The 19206-nt window shown below is 47.0% G+C and overlaps 1 protein-coding gene and 1 pseudogene across 2 annotated transcripts in view; one reads left to right on the top strand and one right to left on the bottom strand.

The window, feature by feature from the left end:
- Positions 1–18439, bottom strand: part of SLC22A3 (solute carrier family 22 member 3) — an 82679-nt gene extending 64240 nt beyond the window's left edge. For both annotated transcript variants that reach the window (XM_060114603.1, XM_060114604.1), the window contains exon 1: positions 17941–18439. In XM_060114603.1, coding sequence (XP_059970586.1) covers positions 17941–18375 — 435 coding nt within the window. In that variant the 5' untranslated portion in view covers positions 18376–18439. The remainder of the gene's footprint in view (positions 1–17940) is intronic.
- On the top strand, positions 7356–7647 carry LOC132500304 (cytochrome c oxidase subunit NDUFA4-like; annotated as a pseudogene).
- Positions 18440–19206: the final 767 nt, after the last annotated feature.

Here is a 19206-nt window from a genome sequence, read left to right on the forward strand (position 1 = left end):
TGTTCCCAGCCTCAGAGATTCCGTCCTTTGGAAAATGCGAAAATAACACTGCCCTCATAGGCTCTTTTGATGCTGATGATAATATATTCAAAGCGCCTGGAACATACCTAACGACTATGTTTTTATGATCGAAAATAAATTCGGTGATCAAAATGGCTCCCAAGAGTACATAATCTCAGACAGACACATAAATTAATGGTTCATGAATCAAGTAAATGTATCTTGTCACTTAGTAAAAAAAAAAAATCACTAATATAAAACAATATGAACTGGATAAGGCAAAATATAACGTGGTCACTAAGACATTTAAACAGACGCTAGGTATTAAAAGGGAGGTCAGATGAAATCTTAGTTCCTCTGAATGGAGCAATCGCCTTTTTTTTTTTTTTTTGTGGTACACGGGCCTCTCACTGTTGTGGCCTCTCCCGCCGTGGAGCACAGGCTCTGGCCACGCAGGCTCAGCAGCCATGGCTCACGGGCCCAGCCGCTCCGCGGCATGTGGGATCTTCCCGGACCGGGGCACAAACCCGCGTCCCCTGCATCGGCAGGCAGACTCTCAACTACTGCGCCACCAGGGAAGCCCGCAATCACCTTTTTGACGATTTGGGTCAAGGGAGGCAATTATAGGTTTCACGAATCCACTTCACCCGCTTCGCTTTCTGATCCTGCACTGAGCGAAGGAAAGTCCTTTTGTCATCTTATGACAGTTTCCAGGCTGAGTGAGTTTGATGCCAGAGGCTTTTATTCTCCCCCAAGCCGTCTTCTCTGAACAGGCCTCCTCTTTTCTGAGAGTCTTTTCATTCACATAAGCAACTAGTAAACAACTAGTAAAGCAACTTTGGGTAAGAGATCATCAATAAAGTCCTTTCACTAACTAGAAGCTTTCACAGCCTTTCTCTCTAGTGGGCCTTGCTGAGAAGGAATCTGGTGCCTCTTCCTTTGCTGAAAACCCACTCTCATTTTCATGCTTTAATTTCCAGGTTTGACTTATTTCTCAGCAATCCCATCAAGCTGAACAAAATAACTGTAGTTCCTTTGAACACTCTGCATGCATTCTCCTCGTCAGTTTTTAATGTAGCACGACCGTAAGTTAATTCAGCTTTATCGCTATTTTAGCACCATCTTTGGCAAAAGAATATCTCGATTAGTTAAGAGAAAAGTGTAAGCAGCCATAACTGCAAGCTCTCTCCTTCAAGACCTCTGTGTAGCAGTCCCTACTTTCAATCATCAATTTGCCATGCAGAGGTTTTTAAGTATATGACTGAAATCATGTAATATGCACACATTGTTATCTCAGCCTCTTGTTTTAACTTATAATTGCATCATAAACATTTCTACATTATTATTTGTCAATTCAGTTTTGTCATCCCTGTCATTTTGTATCAAATGGGTACATTCTGTTTATTTAACCATATTACACATCTGCATTGTTCACAGCTCTTTATTATTATACATCTTGTGAATCATTCTTTCTACCTGTGGAGTGCTCGGGATGACCCACTGTCCTGGTCTGCCGGGGTTTCTCCCAGGTTTAGTGTTGAAAGTCCTCAGTCACAGGGAATCCCCTCAATGCCAGGCAACCTGGGACAGCTGGTCACCCTAAGAGAGCTCCAAGCAGAAGAGGAAAGTGGCGGCTGGCATGCAGAGCACGGTACCATAAGGGGGAAACTCCGCAGACAAAGCGGGGATGCAAGGCAGCCCCCTTGCAAGGGCACAGGGAGGGGGTGGGCATAGGGAGTCTGACATAAGGATGAACCCAAAGTGGGGGCATGCAGATGTCTGGAAACAGGGAGGCAGAAAGCCACTGGGCGTGGCCCTGCTAAGGTTTGGGGACAGAGTCTGTGCAGGAGCTAACGACCTGTTGGTCTCATGTCGCACTCTCCCTGCCCCCTCTGGTCTTCTAGGCGCCACCTGCCTCCTGAGCTGGCCCACGGGAGCTCTGATCACCTGATGCAGGCCCCTCCCAGCTGCTGGCCTCCTGCGCCTCTGGGCTCCACCTCTGAAAGCGTGAGGGAGTTAATGCCTGGGAGGGAACATCTGACCCCTCGGAGGCAGAACCCAGGGTACGTTCTTCCTCCCTTTTCCCTCCCCAGCTCCGTCCTCCACCCTCTACTCAGCTTCTCGGGGGTCAGCTGCACAGGGGCTTGGAGGATGCAGCGGTGAGGGGTCCACTCCCTTCTCCCCGACCTCACCTCCCTGGCCCTGCTTCTGCACCCTGGCTGCCCTGAGATGTAAACTAGCACATACGCCCTGTCTCAGGCTCTGCTGTGTGGGGAACTCAGACGAAGACAGTTCCTCCCTGGAGAACCAAAGGACAGTGGGAAAAGGGCAAAGTAAAAAAGAAAGTGATGACGGAACAAAGCATCTCGTTTCAGGATGACTTGCAGATTTATCTAGTCATGACGTCCAGAACCTAGTGCCCCAGAAGATTCTGGACACTATCTGCCACCTCGTCTTCCTAACTAGGAAGATTATATGATCACTGAAGACAAAAGTGACGCCTGAAATTCTCTATCTGAGAACACATAAAAGCATAATAAAAACTATGGATTAACTAGAAGGCAAAATTGGGAATGCACTACTGGACTTGATGATTGAATGATGACATTTTATATGAGACTTTTGAGATGGAAACGGAGAGACATCTTCCATGTGACATGCTCAGGAAAGGCCTCCATCCACGCCCCAGGCAGTGGTCTGCATCCGAGGACACAGCATCCCCAGGTGAAACCATCATGTCTACTGACCTTCAGCAGTGCTGCCTGATTCCCACAGGCAGACAGCTCTAGGGAAGTCTCAGGTCAGCTGTCACAAGAGGATAAAGAGGGCTTCCCTGGTGGCGCAGCGGTTGAGAGTCCGCCTGCCGATGCAGGGGACACGGGTTCGTGCCCCGGTCCGGGAAGATCCCACATGCCGCGGAGCGGCTGGGCCCGTGAGCCGTGGCCCCTGAGCCTGCGCGTCCGGAGCCTGTGCTCCGCAATGGGAGAGGCCACAACAGTGAGAGGCCTGCGTACCACACACACACAAAAAAAATCAAAATTCTTCTGGAAGTGCCCTATAGACATGCATACTGGATAGGGGAGCATAGCTATCTGACAGGGATGCTGGCTGGCGGACAAATGGAGGCCTTAGGTAAATGTGTTATTACCGTTATTACCAAGTAGCTGAGACACAGAAAGAGCAAGATTCTCTGTGGGAAAGGTTCTTGGAACAATTTCCTTTACACTACAGAAACTCTGAAATTTATCTCTTTATTTGATTTTTTTAAAATCGATGCCAAATTTATTTTAATTACTTTCCATTTAATTTTCTCCTCTGCCCTGGATATTTAATACTCTCAATTGCCCACGTGACTTCCCTATGAGGGTTTGCTTTGAAACCCTCATTTGAGGACAATGAAAGGGCAGTCATTTCTCAATAAATGTCTCCAAAACATTGCTCTTAAAGAATTATCCATAGTAAAAGCCCACACTGTCTTCTCCACGGTCCTTGGATTCCCAAAACTGTGCTACCATCAATCTTCAGAGTAAGAGGTTCTGGTGCCTAGGCCCCTCTGTTTATGTCTGAGAGGCATCAGCTTACAGCATCCCTCCCTGGGGGCAAGAGACACACATGTCGTCTTTCATCTTGTGCTGTCGGTGGCCACGCGACGCTTCCAGCTGGCAGAAGCCCGTGAAATCAGAGCCACCCTGTGCGTCCGAGGGGCATAAGCCACCTCCGGGAAAGGCATCTGAGACGTGACGCTATCGAGCGGAGAGGATGATGAGAGGGTGTTTGCTGTTCTCCAGGGGGAAGCCTTCATCACACACCTGGGAGTGGGTCCACCCGCTTCACATGAGCACCGTCCAGACAATGGATGCTCTGTCATCTCTCAGGAGGGGCGCGGTACCCCCAGCCCCCCGAGGAGGTGGGCACCAGAGACTTCACAGCACCAACAGCAAAAGTTTTCAGAGCCCTCAGAAGTCACCAATACCAAACTGTCTCACGGGTCCCCCTGTCCTAAGAATCAAGACAATGTTCTTTCCTCTGGGCAGCAGGGCCTGCGGCGGCCCTAGCTCCATCCAGCTAGGATGGCTTCACTTGGGTCTCTCACGCTGGACACCGCTGTGCTGAAGGCATTTCATAGAAAATCACCATTTTACCGAAGCTGCCCCCGTGTTATACAAGCAGTAATAAAATTAACTTTTCACTCCGTAAAAAATAAAATTGCATTCCAGACAATGATATACAAATTTGCCTGACATGTGAAACTCTCATGTCTGCATTAAGAAGCCAAGAAAAATGAAACAATTATAGTCCAACAACTGCTAAGATAGCTGACATCCACCCAAGAATGAAATGTCTCCCGTCATTGGGGGAAGGAGAGCAAGACAGCTGGTTTGCGGTTTCCTGCACAGGAACCGGAATCACTGGTCAGGAGGCACATGTCTCACTTCTCACCTTATTTGAAGCCTCCAAATTTCATCCCTGAACTATTTTCTAAGAAACAAGAAAACACAGTCTCCCACACTTATTTGTAGATTTTATGACCAATCAATACAACACAAGTTAACAACAAAACCCATGAAAGAAAGGTTATATACTCCCTAAACAGACACAGTCTTGTCAGAATTACTTTCAAATACTTAAATGTCTTTAACACTTAAGTTAAATGTTAAGTTAAATGTTAAAGTGTTAATAATCAGATAACTGAGGCCAAAGCGGGTGAGTGTGGACAGGCTTGTGAAGCTCCGGTTTGTATTTCCTCATGAGTGTCCCAGTGATGGCCATTAAAATGCAAATCCAGAGCCTCACCTGTCACTTGCTCATCTCTCCTGCTCTGGCCTATAACTATCCAACAGGGAGGCCCCTGTCTCAGAAGACTGGGTTTGACAGCAGAATAATCACCTTCGTTTCTGAAGTCCAAGCTTGTCCCCATCCTGCCTCCCTCGGGTGGTTTCCACTGTGTAGGTGGCCCAGGGCGTGTCCCCTCCTCAGATTCCCCATGAAGCTCTAGGGTCTACAGCAGATGTTACAGAGGGCGGGACAGGCACCTGCTCTAGAATGTGGCCACACCCATGCCATCACCCTCTCCTCTGTCCACACGGTTCACAGCACGCCCGGCAAGAAGTAAGGTGTCCTGGGGAAGAATCCATCCTGATTTCCGGAACTGAACACCTCCAGCTTTTAAGTTAGCTCCATCCCAAGCCACGTTCCCACTCTTGTATGGATATGGCAACCCCAAGTTCAGGGTCAGGAATTAAATACCTGAAAATGAACTTGGCTGCAGAATGATAGAGGTAGAGGAAGCTTGGAAATCCATTGACAATTGACTACTCCACTCAGATAAGGAAACAGTGGTCCAGGGATGTTACCTGTCACCCCCAGTCACTCACAGTGACCTGTGCCAGGGTTCCCACGTCTTGGATCAGCACCCTTTCCACTACAACGTCTGCTTCACTGATTAATCGGAGACTAGGATCCAAGCTTTCAGAAAATATTCAACAATAATCACCACACTCATTTTCTGACTTTCATTTTTAATTTCCCTGAACACAGTTTTTAAAGTTAAATTCTAAATCAGTCATACACTTTGAGGGACATGCTTGGCGGGGCCCATACTAGCCATACAATTTAAATGCAGGATTTTGTTTTAAATCACATTTATTTATTCACCTTCGTATGAGCCCCTACACTGCATCCCTCATGGTTTTCCTCTAGTGTTACACAAGCACCAGCCCCAAAGTTACTTTGTTTTATTACAAGCACAGAAAAGTTAGAGCACAGCAATCCTTTAAAAGCCACGTTACCGATCTCTCATCCCCATAAAAAGGCATTAACTATCATTGGCCATGCTTGTGTCATTGTCATTCTAGAAAGCTACACCAAGAACCTTAAGGAACTTTGCTATTTCCTCACAGAATAGAAATAAACTTCCTTTCTTGGTTATAGTTTAAGAAAAAAAAATGAGGAAAAATTGGAGAGGTTTTATTTTGTTTTGAAATGTAGGCAATGTCTCCCCACCCCGCCCCCAATGGCCTTGGAGGGCTCAGCACTGCATCCTTGAACTGCTGCCCGCCAGGCGCCCATGTGCCCCTCGCTGACCTGTGCCCTGCACCTGTGCCCTGCTGCTCCCGGAGCCCAGCTCGGCTGATGACACAGACGTGCCCAAAAGTGCCAGGACAGCTGAGAAAGGCCTTTTCTGCACAATGGACGTCAGCACATAAAAGTAATGGCCCCACAGAGCCGGCCGTCCTGCCACTTCCCTTAACGGTCCAGGTCGCATCCCCCAATTAGGATCTGCGGACGACGGAGTCCCCATGTAGACAGGGGTCGGGCGGTGGCGGCTGTCCCCCTGCTCCAGAGGCCCGGAGCCGCTTTCTGCAGGGCCGTGGCCCCCCCCCCACCGGTGATCTGTCAGAGCCTGTTGGTGTGAAGGCGAGGAAGACAAGCCCTTGCTGGCTAAGTTACGAAGAAGCAGCACTGTACAAGGTTATCAATAAAACAAACACCTAAGAATAAAACCTGTGAAATTTCTGTAACACCTTCATACTGAAAACTACAAAACACCGTGAGAGAGACTGAATTACGCCTAAGAAAATGCAGCAACACATCACGTTCAAATTACATCAAATACACCATGTTCAAAAGCTCAAAACTGGGGGCTTCCCTGGTGGCGCAGTGGTTGAGAGTCTGCCTGCTAATGCAGGGGACACGGGTTCGAGCCCTGGTCCGGGAAGATCTCACATGCCACAGAGCGGCTGGGCCCGTGAACCACAACTACTGAGCCTGCGCGTCTGGAGCCTGTGCTCCGCAACGAGAGAGGCCGCGATAGTGAGAGGCCCGCGCACCGCGATGAAGAGTGGTCCCCGCTTGCCACAATTAGAGAAAGCCCCCACACAGAAACGAAGACCCAACACAGCAAAAATAAATTAATTAATTAATAAACTCCTATCCCCAACATCTTAAAAAAAAAAAGAGTTAAAAAAAAAAGCTCAAAATTGTTAAAATGGCCATTTTCTCTAAATTAATATACAGAATTAATGCAAAAATAAAGCAGCACTGTTGAGGGGAAAAGAGCTTATTAGAGTCTACGAAGGTCAATTTCAGGGTTGACTGAGCCAAAGTTATAAAAGGGGTCAAATATTTCACTTAATCCCTTTCCCGTTCACTCATTAATTTAATCATGGGATTTATTAAATGCCATGTGATTTCATCACAAATATATACTAAACAGTCTCTGACCCCAAGAAAGCTGCAGTCCAGGTCCTGGGTGACTCTGGACGTCCACTCCTCCTCGGCACAGAGGCTATTTAGTCTCGGGCCTTGCAGGTTTGTTCTTCTCTCTATTTGGACTCAAGGCCTCTGTCACAACCATGCTCTGCCAGATCATTGGTCAGGCCAAGAAGCATTCTAGTTTGATTCCCCTCTTTGTATTTATTGGAGCAGGAGGTACTGGCGCAGCACTGTACACCTGCGCCTGGCATTGTTCAATCCAGATGTCAGTGGGACAGAAAGAATAACCCAGAACCCTGGAACCCACTGGGTCCCAATGATCAGTACAAGTTCTACTCAGTGAATGTAGATTACAGCAAATTGAAGAAAGAAGGTCCAGACTTCTAAATATAATGTTTCACTATAAAGCTGCTTAGAATGAAGGTCTTCCAGAAGCCATCTGAACAATTTTCCACTTAACCAAGAAACATTTCCCCTCTAAATGCACGAAATCATGTTGGTATATTTGTGTTGGGGTTTACACTGATGAGTAAAACTTGAAAAAAAAGAAAAAAGAAAGCTGCAGTCTGATGAGGAAGGCAATACGCTCAGCACACAGAGAGGGCGGCTGGGCAGAGGAAGAAAAGCAGACCCCTAGAGTCGGGACAGGGAAGGTATTTCTGGAATAGGTAACTCTTAGCTGCACCTTTAGGGAAAAAAATGGAACATCCTCAAGGGGAAAGAGGAAAGGTATTTGGAGAAGTGGAAACAGCACGCTCACAGCCCAGGGAGGACAGCCAGGCATGCCCTGGAGGGGCTGCAGCAGGGGTGCCTGCAGAGGAGAGGGGCCTGTAGGGGCCTCAGGCAAGGTCATGGTGACCTTGTGTGCAGACCAAGGGGAGGACTATCTCGAAGGAACCAGCTTCCCTACCATTTCATCAGGTGCCTGCAGCCTCCAGGAAACACACCAAAATGTGTATTTGTCAGGGTAGGCTCACAGTAAGAGCTGTAACAAACCCCCCCAAATCTCAGTGGTTTAACACAAGAAAGTTTATTTTTCATTAATTTCACATTCCCATGCAGAGGAGGTGGAGGGGAGGAAGATAGGGGTCCCCTCCCTGCAGGCTTCAAGCACTGATCTCCTTCCAGCTAAGGGCTTTGCTGTCTTTGGGGTCTTCAGGCCTCTCTGCTGGCAGATGAGGGAAGGAAGCAAGCAGGGGGATTGCGAGGAGAAAGGTTATTCTGGCTCCAGGTGTGTTGCTTCTCCCAACATCACTGACCAGAACACATCACAGGACTGCCCCCCACCAGCTGCAAGGGACATTGGGAAGTACAACCTAGCTGTGTGTCCCAGAGGAAAAGTACAGGTGCATGTGTCTTTCTGAATTACGGTTTTCTCTGGGTATATGCCCAGTAGTGGGATTGCTGGGTCGTATGGTAGTTCTATTTTTAGTTTTTTAAGGAACCTCCATACCGTTCTCCATAGTGACTGTATCAATTTACATTCCCACCAACAGGGCAAGAGGGTTCCCTTTTCTCCACACCCTCTCCAGCATTTATTGTTTGTAGATTTTCTGATGATGCCCATTCTAACCGGTGTGAGATGATACCTCATTGTAGTTTTGATTTGCATTTCTCTAATGATTAATGATGTTGAGCAGCTTTTCATGTGCCTCTTGGCCATCTGTATGTCTTCTTTGGAGAAATGTCTGTTTAGATCTTCTGCCCATTTTTGGATTGGGTTGTTTTTTTAATATTGAGCTGCATGAACTGTTTATATATTTGGGAGATTAATCCTTTGTCTGTTGATTCATTTGCAAATATTTTCTCCCATTCTGAGGGTTGTCTTTTCATCTTAAAAAAAAAATGTGGGACTCTTGTCTTGGGTAAAGGGACAATGCTTCCATCCCAAGGTCTGCAGGGTGTGTTTGGGGGAGGTGGCACTTGCTTCACCCACACATAGGCTGTTCCACTTGTGATGATCTTGTCACACTCCTCATGTGTAGTCTAGGGACCATCTGCAGGGGCTTTACATGCTTGTGAACAACAAAGATTCCTGAACCCCACCCTGATCTTTTGATTCCATGTCTGTGTGGGTGGGTCAAAGGAATACACATCAACCACTGCTCCAGAGGGCAGTCAATAAATGGCTACAAATAAATGATGCTGAAGATGAGAGAATGTGGGAAAATAACATCCTTTTCCTCATATATTCCTCTTGGACTCCTCCTTCTCCTCTGGGGCTGAGGTCTAGGTCAGTGCACATTCTGCTTTGACTGACCCCCAGTCAATCATAAGAAGGCATCCCTTCACCACACCTGTTACCACTCTCAGTACATTACTGTCTCGGGGCAAGTCTCTCTGCCAGAACTCATCAGACAATTTTATCTATCTTTGTATTACCAGCCTAGCCCAGTACCTAGCATATAACAGATGCTAAAGAAATTTTAATTGATCTGTAGTTGATAATCTAATAAATCAGTTGCCAGAAAGAAGCAGGAGATGCTTTTTCATAGTCTCATTCCTTTTGGCTCTGGGGTTCATACACACATCACTGCATGGATCTGCTTGGTCATCCTGCTGCCAACACCAAGTAGTAGACACCTAGTAGGGTGACTGCTCACTCATTTAGGTCTTGCTTTCACTCCATTTAAAAAAATCTGTTAATCTATTAATACACTTTTGTCATCAGCAGAAAGGACTAGTTATTTTGAGGGACTCATGTTGAAAAAATGAGATTCAGCATAAAACACAATTTTTGTTGAATTGTTGGTGTTTCAGAAAGTAAGGGGCAATCATACACCTCTAATAAAAACAAACAACAATGACAGATTCAGCAGTTGTAGATGCACCAGGAAGTCTGGAAGGAAGAAAATGATTCCAGATCATGGGTGTCCAAGCTCAGAGAGAAGCAAGTGCAAATCCTCTCTGCAGGCAGCCAGGTTTCCCACAGAGACACTCAACCAGCTGGGAACTCACAACCAACATGAAACAAACAAGTGCCAAACACATAACAAATGACAAATAAGAGATTCAAAACACCAAGGGCTTCAGGCAGTGTAATTACCAGATATAAAATATAGAGTAAACATACATAAAACCCTTAAAGAAACTGAAAAATGGAAACACAAGAATGAGCAAAAAATAAGAGACTACCAATAAATGACCAGGGATATCTGAAAGATAACAAATATAACTTTGATAAATGAAAAAGATAACTGCTGAAATAAAAACTTCAATGAATGGATTAAACAGCAGATTTGATACTGCTGAATAGAAACATTGTGATCTGGAAGACAGGTCTGAAAAAACATCTTAACTATCATATAGATATTGAAATGAGAAATATGAGAGAGAGGTTAAGACTCATGAAGGACAGAAAAAGAAGGTCCAACTTACGTCCAAGTAGAATCTCAGAAGGAAAGAATAGAGAGCAGAAAATGAAAAGATAATGGCTGAGAATTTTCCAGAACCTACCAAAGAACCAAAATTCACAGTGGAAAGGAAACACAACTGGTTCATTCAACAGCTATTTACTGAGTGCCTACTACATGTCAGACACCCTTCAGAGGCAATGCATACCAAGCTGGATAAATAAAAGAAATACCCACGAAAAAAAAAAGAAGAAATACCCATCTAGATACAACCCAAGAGAAAAAGACAGTTAAACTGACAACAGATTTTTCAAAAGTAAAATGAGAGCTACAAGGCAGAACTAACATCTTCAAAGGGTTAAGGAAAAATAATTGGCAACATAAACTATTTACCTAGCAAAACTATCTTTCAAGAATAATAGCGGGGACTTCCCTGGCAGTCCAGTGGTTAAGACTTCACCTTCCAATGAAGGGCATGCAGGTTCAATCCCTGGTCAGGGAGCTACGATCCTACGTGCCTCGCGGCCAAAAAATCAAAACATAGAACAGAAGTACTATTGTAACAAATTCAATAAAGACTTTAAAAATGGTCCACATCAAAAAAAAATCTTAAAGAATAATGGTGAAATAAAGACATTTCCATATAAACAAAAACTGAGAACATTTACCACCTAGAGATACACACTAAAGAAAAAATGTTAAAGATCTATATGAAAAGGAAGGGGGGAAAAGAGATAGGGTATGGAATAATGAGTAGATAAAGTGTAAGTATAAACCCAAGCATACATGAATTACACAAAACCCATAAATTAACAATAAAGGAACAGACCTAGAATATTGGCTACTAATGCCTCTAATACAGGAGAAGTGACTGAATGAAAGTGTTTAAGATCTTAAATTGTTTAGGAGGAGGTTGGAGTAAAATTTAGGTTTTGTTAAGTAAACTTAGCAAAATTTCAGGGGTAACCACTAAAAGAATTGAAATAAAGAATCTAAATTCCACAACAAGGACCTACTATATAACACAGGAACTATATTCAATATCTTGTAATAATCTATAATGGAAAAGAATCTGAAAAAATATATATATAATGAATCACTTTGCTGTACACCTGAAACTAGCACAACATTGTAAATCGACTATACTTCCAAAAAAAAAAAAAAAGGTAGAAAAGCTGGGGAAAAAATCTAAATTCCAAACAAATAAAGGAAGGAGTAAATAGAATAAGAGAAACAAATTTAAAATCATTTTTTTAAAGGAAGGGAAAAAGCATAAAAAGAACAAGACAAAGAAAAAAATGGTATAATAAGCCCCAATATACCAATTACCACAAGAAATGGTGAATAGGCTAAGCATAGTAGTTAAATGCAAAATCAAGTTATATGTATTTTATCAGAAACCCATCTAAATTATTAGAACATAGGAAGTTAGAAAGTAAAGGATAACAAAAGATATAGCAGGCAAATATTAACCAAAACTAAGTTGGAGTAGCTAAATAATATTATATAAAGTAGACCTCGGGACAATATACATCATGGATTTTAGACAGAGTACCAACACTATAATAAAAGGTTCAATTCACTATGTAGATTTTTAAAAAATTCTAAATTTGTATGTACATGCATCCAATCTCATGTGTACAACTTTTAAAATCTGCTGGAAATATAGGGAGAAAATGACAACCCCCCCCAACATAATGGTAAATTTCAATACTCTCTATGCTTGCTAGACCAAGCAGATGGAAAGTTAATTAAAATATAGAATATTGTAACAACACAAGCTGACAAGCTTCAAATATTGGACATCTATCTATAAAACCCTACACCCAATAGATAAAGACTACACACTCTTCTCAAGCATGTATGGAATGTTTATAAAAATTGACCTCCTAGAAGGCCAAAAAGAAAGTTCCAATAAAATTCAAAGAATCAGTATCAGGGACTTCCCTGGTGGTACAGTGGATAAGAATCCACCTGCCAATGCAGGCGACACGGGTTCGATCCCTGGTCTGGGAAGATCCCACATGCTGCGGAGCAACTAAGCCTATGCACAACAACTACTGAGCCTGCACTCTAGAGCCCGCGTGCCACAACTACTGAGCCCACGTGCTGCAACTACTGAAGGGTGCGTGCCACAACTACTGAAGCCCGCACGCCTACAGCCCGTGCTCCGCAACGAGAAGCCACTGCAATAAGAGGCCCACACACCACAATGAAGAGTAGTCCCTGTTCTCCTCAACTAGAGAAAGCCTGCGAGCAGCAACAAAGACCCAACACAGCCAAAACTGAAAGAAAAAAAAAAGAGAGAGACTTAAAAAATAAATGGTAAAAATAAAAAGGTCAATAGAATACTTAGAAAATAAAGCCAAATAATTATTTTAAAAAAAGAATCAGTATAATTCAGACCATGTTCTCTTACCACTCTAAGGTTAAATTAGAAGTCAACAATTAAAAGATAAAAAATCAATGTATGTTTAAAAATTTTAAGCAAATATCTAAATGAATCATGGGTCAAAGAGGAAATAATGGAGAATAAAAATACTGAGAATGGGGCTTCCCTGGTGGTGCAGTGGTTGAGAGTCTGCCTGCCGGTGTAGGGGACACGGGTTCGTGCCCCGGTCCAGGAAGATCCCACATGCCACGGAGTGGCTAGGCCCGTGAGCCATGGCCGCTGAGCCTGTGCGTCCGGAGCCTGTGCTCCACAATGGGAGAGGCCACAACAGTGAGAGGCCCACGTACCGCAAAAAAAAAAAAAACAAGAATGGAATAATAATTAAAACCTGCATTTCAAAACTTGCTGGGTGTAGTCAAAAAAAAGTACACAGAAGGAAACTTATAGCTTTAAACATTTATACTAGAAAAGAAGAAAGGCAGGAAAGAATTGAGCTAAGCAGCTAACTTAAATCGGAAAAAAAGCACACCCATAGTAAATCCAAAAAACCAGAACAAATAATAAACAGGAAGATAAACAACAAGGTCCTACTGTATAGCAAAGGGAACTATATTCAATATCCTGTGATAAACCATAATGGAAAAGAATATGAAAAAGAATGTATATATGTATAACTGAATCACCTTGCTGTAGAGCAGAAATTAACACAACATTGTAAATCAACTATACTTCAATAAAATAAATTAAAAAAATAATGCAAACTAAAAAAAAAAGAGGACAAACTAATGCAATAGAAAATGAACAATACCATAGTTGGTCCTTTGAAGTAATAATAAAACAGATGTTCTCTGGGGCTTCCCTGGTGGCGCAGTGGTTGAGAATCTGCCTGCTAATGCAGGGGACACGGGTTCGAGCCCTGGTCTGGGAGGGTCCCGCATGCCACAGAGCAACTAGGCCCGTGAGCCACAACTACTGAGCCTGCGCGTCTGGAGCCTGTGCTCCGCAACTAGAGAGGCCGCGACAGTGAGAGGCCCGCACACCACAATGAAGAGTGGCCCCCGCTTGCCACAACTAGAGAAAGCCCTCGCACAGAAACGAAGACCCAACACAGCAAAAATAAATTAATTAATTAATAAACTCCTACCCCCAACATCTTCTTTAAAAAAAAAAAAAAAAAAAAAACAGATGTTCTTTTGCTGAGGTTGATTCAGCAAAAAACAGGGAAAGCACAAATAATATTAAAAATAGAAACAAGGGCTTCCCTGGTGGCGCAGTGGTTGAGAGTCCGCCTGCCGATGCAGGGGACGCGGGTTCGTGCCCCGGTCCGGGAAGATCCCACATGCCGCGGAGCGGCTGGGCCCGTGAGCCATGGCCGCTGAGCCTGCGCGTCCGGAGGCTGTGCTCCACAGTGGGAGAGGCCACAACAGTGAGAGGCCTGCGTACCGCAAAAAAAAAAAAAAAAAAAAAAAAGAAAAATAGAAACAATATAAAAGTAAGATCTTTCTCAAGTGCTCAGAGCAAATCAGAGACTCAGCCCAGAACAAAACTAGGGCCTGGCTAAACTCCTTTCTCCAGTATTCATGGCAGTGTGTTTCCATGCTTAGCAAATAGTAGGGACCGGATGCTGATGACAGTAATGTCTGGGGTTGGCCTCTTGTTGTGGGTTGGATATGCAGGAAGCAAAGCAGAGGCATGAGAAGCACTGGGACAGCCCCAGAGATCGAAGCAGCCTCCGTTTTCTTCAATGGGTCAGCCACTCCCCTCAAACGGACTTTCATTTTTTGTGTGTGGGAGGCCTGGTTCCTAGTGAGAACCCTATTCCCCCATCCATGGTACACAAGCAAGCATTTCAAAGTCTTAACATTAATTTCAGAGTCGCACTCCCTGGGCAATGAATTGAAATATTTGGGTGGTAAGGGCTTGGACTTCTCCGCATCACATCATGCTTTCTTCTGCCCAATGTCTGACAACCAGACAGGGCTGAGATTCAGACGTTAGAAAAGTCTGTGCTGAGGTCATTAAAAGTAGGTGACAAATCCACTGCATCACCTTGAGCAGGAGAAACCAGAGGGGGAGCTGGGCTGAAACGGCCCAGCACTTCGCACTGACTTCTGCCTTAACTCCTTGGCGATGTTTCTCTTTGTAAGATGAAAAAAGGGTGGATGAGGTTTAAGTGCCCATTCTGCAACACTCACACCGAGAGTACAGACTGCCGTTCCCACGATAGGGAAGCACAGCCTCCTCATCTGCAGCAGATCATGTTCCGGACCATGAAATGAAATAAAATGACACGCTGGCCAGAGGACCAGGTTAATAACTAAGTAAACAGGAAGGTTCAACTAGATTTCTTGCAGGTTCTAAAGTGTGAGTGATCTGGTATCATGCTGTGTAGACCTGTTTCAAGGACTTAGAGCACTGCCTGGAGGAAAGGAGACGGATTCACAATCAAGACCCCCCGATCTGAACCCACCTTGGCTACATAAAAGGTCTGGGATGCTAGTGGGTCCCTTCGCATCTCCTGCCTCAGGTTCCTCTTCTAAAAGCCGGGACAATGCTGTCTCCCCTGCAGTGGCGCAAGGATTAAATATAACAGCTGTATGTTGCCATTCTGGAATCTGGTCTCCCCTTCTGCGTTCTGAACTCTCCCAAGACGCTCCCGTTCCATGATTCATATGTTAAATTTCAAGTCTGAAAACACACTGGGTATACGGTGTGAGCCAGAGATGGGTCACGCTGACAGCATATGAAAGAACAAACACTAATTGGATCATATGCAAAACCAAAGACAGTCATATATTAGCTGTGCAGAACTCTGAGAGGGAAGGAGTTGTTCTGGATGCTGAACTTCCTGAACAGATGGAGGGTTTCCTCTCAAGAATCAAAACATTAAAACAACAAACCAGAAGAAGCAAACAATTTAGAACAACAACAAAAAAATCTCTCTCCAAAATACTTCCAAAACTTGTCAGAGGCCTTAAGGGAGCATTCTGAATAGCATTTTACTTTTCCTTGAAGATTTTTATCGTTGTTCTGAGCACACTGAGAACAGCCATCCAGTGATGACATTGGTAGGACTGTAAAGGGTTTAATCCAACCCCTGATACCACACATGAGAAAGCTAAGCCCAGAAGGGTTAAGCTATCCACCCAAGCCACACAGCTAGATGGAGACCGTGCCAGGACCAGGTCTCCTGAACTCCCACCTTCCTCAGTGCCAGTTAGACCTTCATAAGACCAACTGTCCCTCCTTTGAAATAACCCTGGAACGCTTGAAACAACCCTGGAACCCCAGAATGCTTTTAAAATACCTGTCTGGACACTAACTTAGAGATTTTTATGTCTCCCTTCTCTGATGTCTATGGATCATGCTTGCTCATGGAAACCCCACTGGAGTGTGTGTTCATTTGATTCTTCATTTGAGATCTATATGTCTTCAAAAATCAGGTGTCTACTCTCCGAGCAGCGTCTTCTGGTTTGCCTGGAAAGTAGCACTAAGCAGCCACCTAATGGATAAAACTCAAAGCAAGTACTAGTGATAACACCCTCTCCCACCCAAGCCCACACCCTATCCATTTCAAGAGTGAAACCCCTAACAATAAGACCACCCCATTTTATAAAGCAGTCCCGATCATGACCCACGAATTAGGCAGAAATTAAAGTACCCCAAACACACATACACATGGCCTTTCTGGGCTGCCATGGGGTTTGATCTCTAAAGCACTTAGCAGAGGACCACACACAGTGTGCTAACACACAGAACATGCATAACCTCAAAGACCTACAATCCCAGCTTCAGAGAGACTAGGTCACCACCAGACCAAAGAACACCATTAACAGGCAGAAGAGGCCCTGCGAACTCTGAAGCCAGTGTTTCCCCCATTACTCAAGTAGGTGCTTAAAAATTCTTTATGACAATAAATTAAAGACAAACATTTTTCTTTCCCAATTTGCCTGAGGACATTCAATCACTTGTTAGAAATTAAATTGAATTAAATTAAAACCATGCTTGCAGCAAAGTTCAATAAAACTGCTCATCCCTTCCCTGCAAGCTCAGCGGAGGCAGTCCCTAAAGTCAGAACTCACCAAGATGAAGATGCAAACTGCCAGCCCAGCGCAGCGCAGAAACAGTTCTGCCGCCAAGGGTGAGGGCACCTAACCCCCAAGGCACTGACAGCTCAAACGTAGCCAAAAAACCGTGGGGACTGTCCCCACCCGACCCCAGCAGCTACCTCCCAATAAGTGGGGTGTCCACTATGTATGCCTTACAGCCTCTTCTGCCGCGTTCCTGTCATTTATTAGCAGGGAAAAAAAAAGTTTTTTTTTAAAATTCAAAACCTCAGCTTTCCCAACTTCTCTCAAGTGTTGCTCTTTGCCCCAAAGCAGTTTTGCCAAAATCATGCTCCCGGGAAAGCCTCGACCCTTGTCCTTTTGCATTTCAGATAATCATTTGGGCAATTAGAGACAGTTGGCGCTGCCTTCAAACGCTGGTTTCTCCTTTCCTTCTTCCCCTGGGGACCACGACCCGGCGCGGACGTGCTCAGCGTCGCTCGCCCCAGACACTGCGGTTCTCTACCCGCGTCCACCCGTCATTTCCAACTACTGCGCACACACATCTCACAGACAACGAGCATCGTACAGGATGCTTCGATCCCTGAGGAGATGTGTGCGAAGCATCTTAGCACTTGGCTTCCAGGGCGGTTTTCGTTCACACCTAAACCGAAGCACCACTCCGTTGCCTCACTAGCAGAGAGAGATAAAGCAAAGGCACTTCCCCGGGCAGTTACGACGCAGCACCACGCTTCCAAGCGCGGGATGCACCCGGTCGGTCCCCAGAGGTAACCGACAGCTCCCGGCCTCCGCGGACCTTGCCGGCGGCCGGCTTCACCGACTCCCGGCGTCCGAGGGGGCTCCGCGCGCCGTCCGCTCCCGGCCGGCTTTCGGCGGCGGCCCGGGCGCGCCCGGCGCGCACCCGGGCCCTTACCTCGCTGACGATGGTCGAGTGGGCCTGGGCGTACCGCCAGCCTCCTCGGCACGGCACGAGCGGCGCCGAGCGGTTGGGGAAGGCGGCAAGCGGGTCGGCGCAGCTGAGCGCGCCCGGGGCGGCGGCGCTGGCGTTGGCCGCCTCCAGGAGGTAGCGCTGGCAGCGGCCGTCGCCGCGGCGCTCGGAGGGCGCGGGGCCGAGGCGGGGCGGCGCCGTGCGGTTCCACTCCTCCTCAGGGCTCCAGCCGCAGCGCTCGGCCAGCGCGGCGGCGCTCGGCCCGCGGCACCAGTAGTGGTCGGGCCGGCTGCCCAGGAAGACCACGCCGACGAAGAGGAAGGCGAAGGTGACGCCCGTCAGGCACAGCAGCAGGAACACGCGCCGCTGGAAGCGCCCGAACTCGCCGGCCCGCTGCAGCGCCTCGTCGAAGGAGGGCATGGTGCGCTCCGCCCGCCCGCTCGCCCGACTCCCTGAGCGCGTCCTGCCGCCCGCCGCCCGGGCCTCCGAGTGACCCGCGGGCCGGCCGGCCGCCTCCTCCGCCTCGCCGCCCCGCCGCCTCCCCCGCGCACCCGCCTCACGCCCCTGGGCGCCACGCCAGCGGCCGCCGCTCCTTAGGCCCTGGGGCCCCCGCCCGCCGCACCCGCTTCCGGGCGCACCCGCCCGGGCCGCGCTCCCCGGGGGCGCCGCCGTGGGGTCGGGGTGGGCGCGCGGCGGAGCGCGGGCGACGCGGCCTGGCGGAGCGCCACCGCGCGCCGCGGACCCGGCCCGGGACTGCGAGTGACGCGCGCAGCCTCTGGCCTGGCGCGGAGCTCCATTCGGTCCTTGCCAGCAGCCTGTTCTGCGGGCGGTCCCGGATCTGGCTCCAGAGAAGAAAGTTCCAGGGCCACCCAGCGACTCCCTGGGAGTCCCAGCTCTTCTGGGACTTGGTCTCTAGGTGGTCCCGGGTGCTGCCTAGGGGATCGACGACGCGCGCGCTCCGGGTCCCGCGCTCGTGCCGGGGGAGCCCCCGTCCCCCCACCCCCCGCCAGTTCTCGTCCCTTGGGTGAGCAGAGCCTCCCGGCACACCCCTGGGGCCGGGCAGCCGGGTCCCAGAGCAGTGGACCGACTGCAGAGCTAGGACCACGCTCAGGGGTTAGATTTTGGCGACATCTCAGAGAGCGTCCAACTTTTTCAAAAGAGCAGCTGGGCAACCCACAGGGGTGTGAGGCGTCTTGTTCAGAGTCCTGGAGTTCAAACTGAGAACGGACCTCAGCCCCTTACAGGTTTCTT

Source organism: Mesoplodon densirostris, chromosome 12 (genome assembly GCF_025265405.1).
Source record: "Mesoplodon densirostris isolate mMesDen1 chromosome 12, mMesDen1 primary haplotype, whole genome shotgun sequence".
Classification (NCBI taxonomy): domain Eukaryota; kingdom Metazoa; phylum Chordata; class Mammalia; order Artiodactyla; family Ziphiidae; genus Mesoplodon; species Mesoplodon densirostris.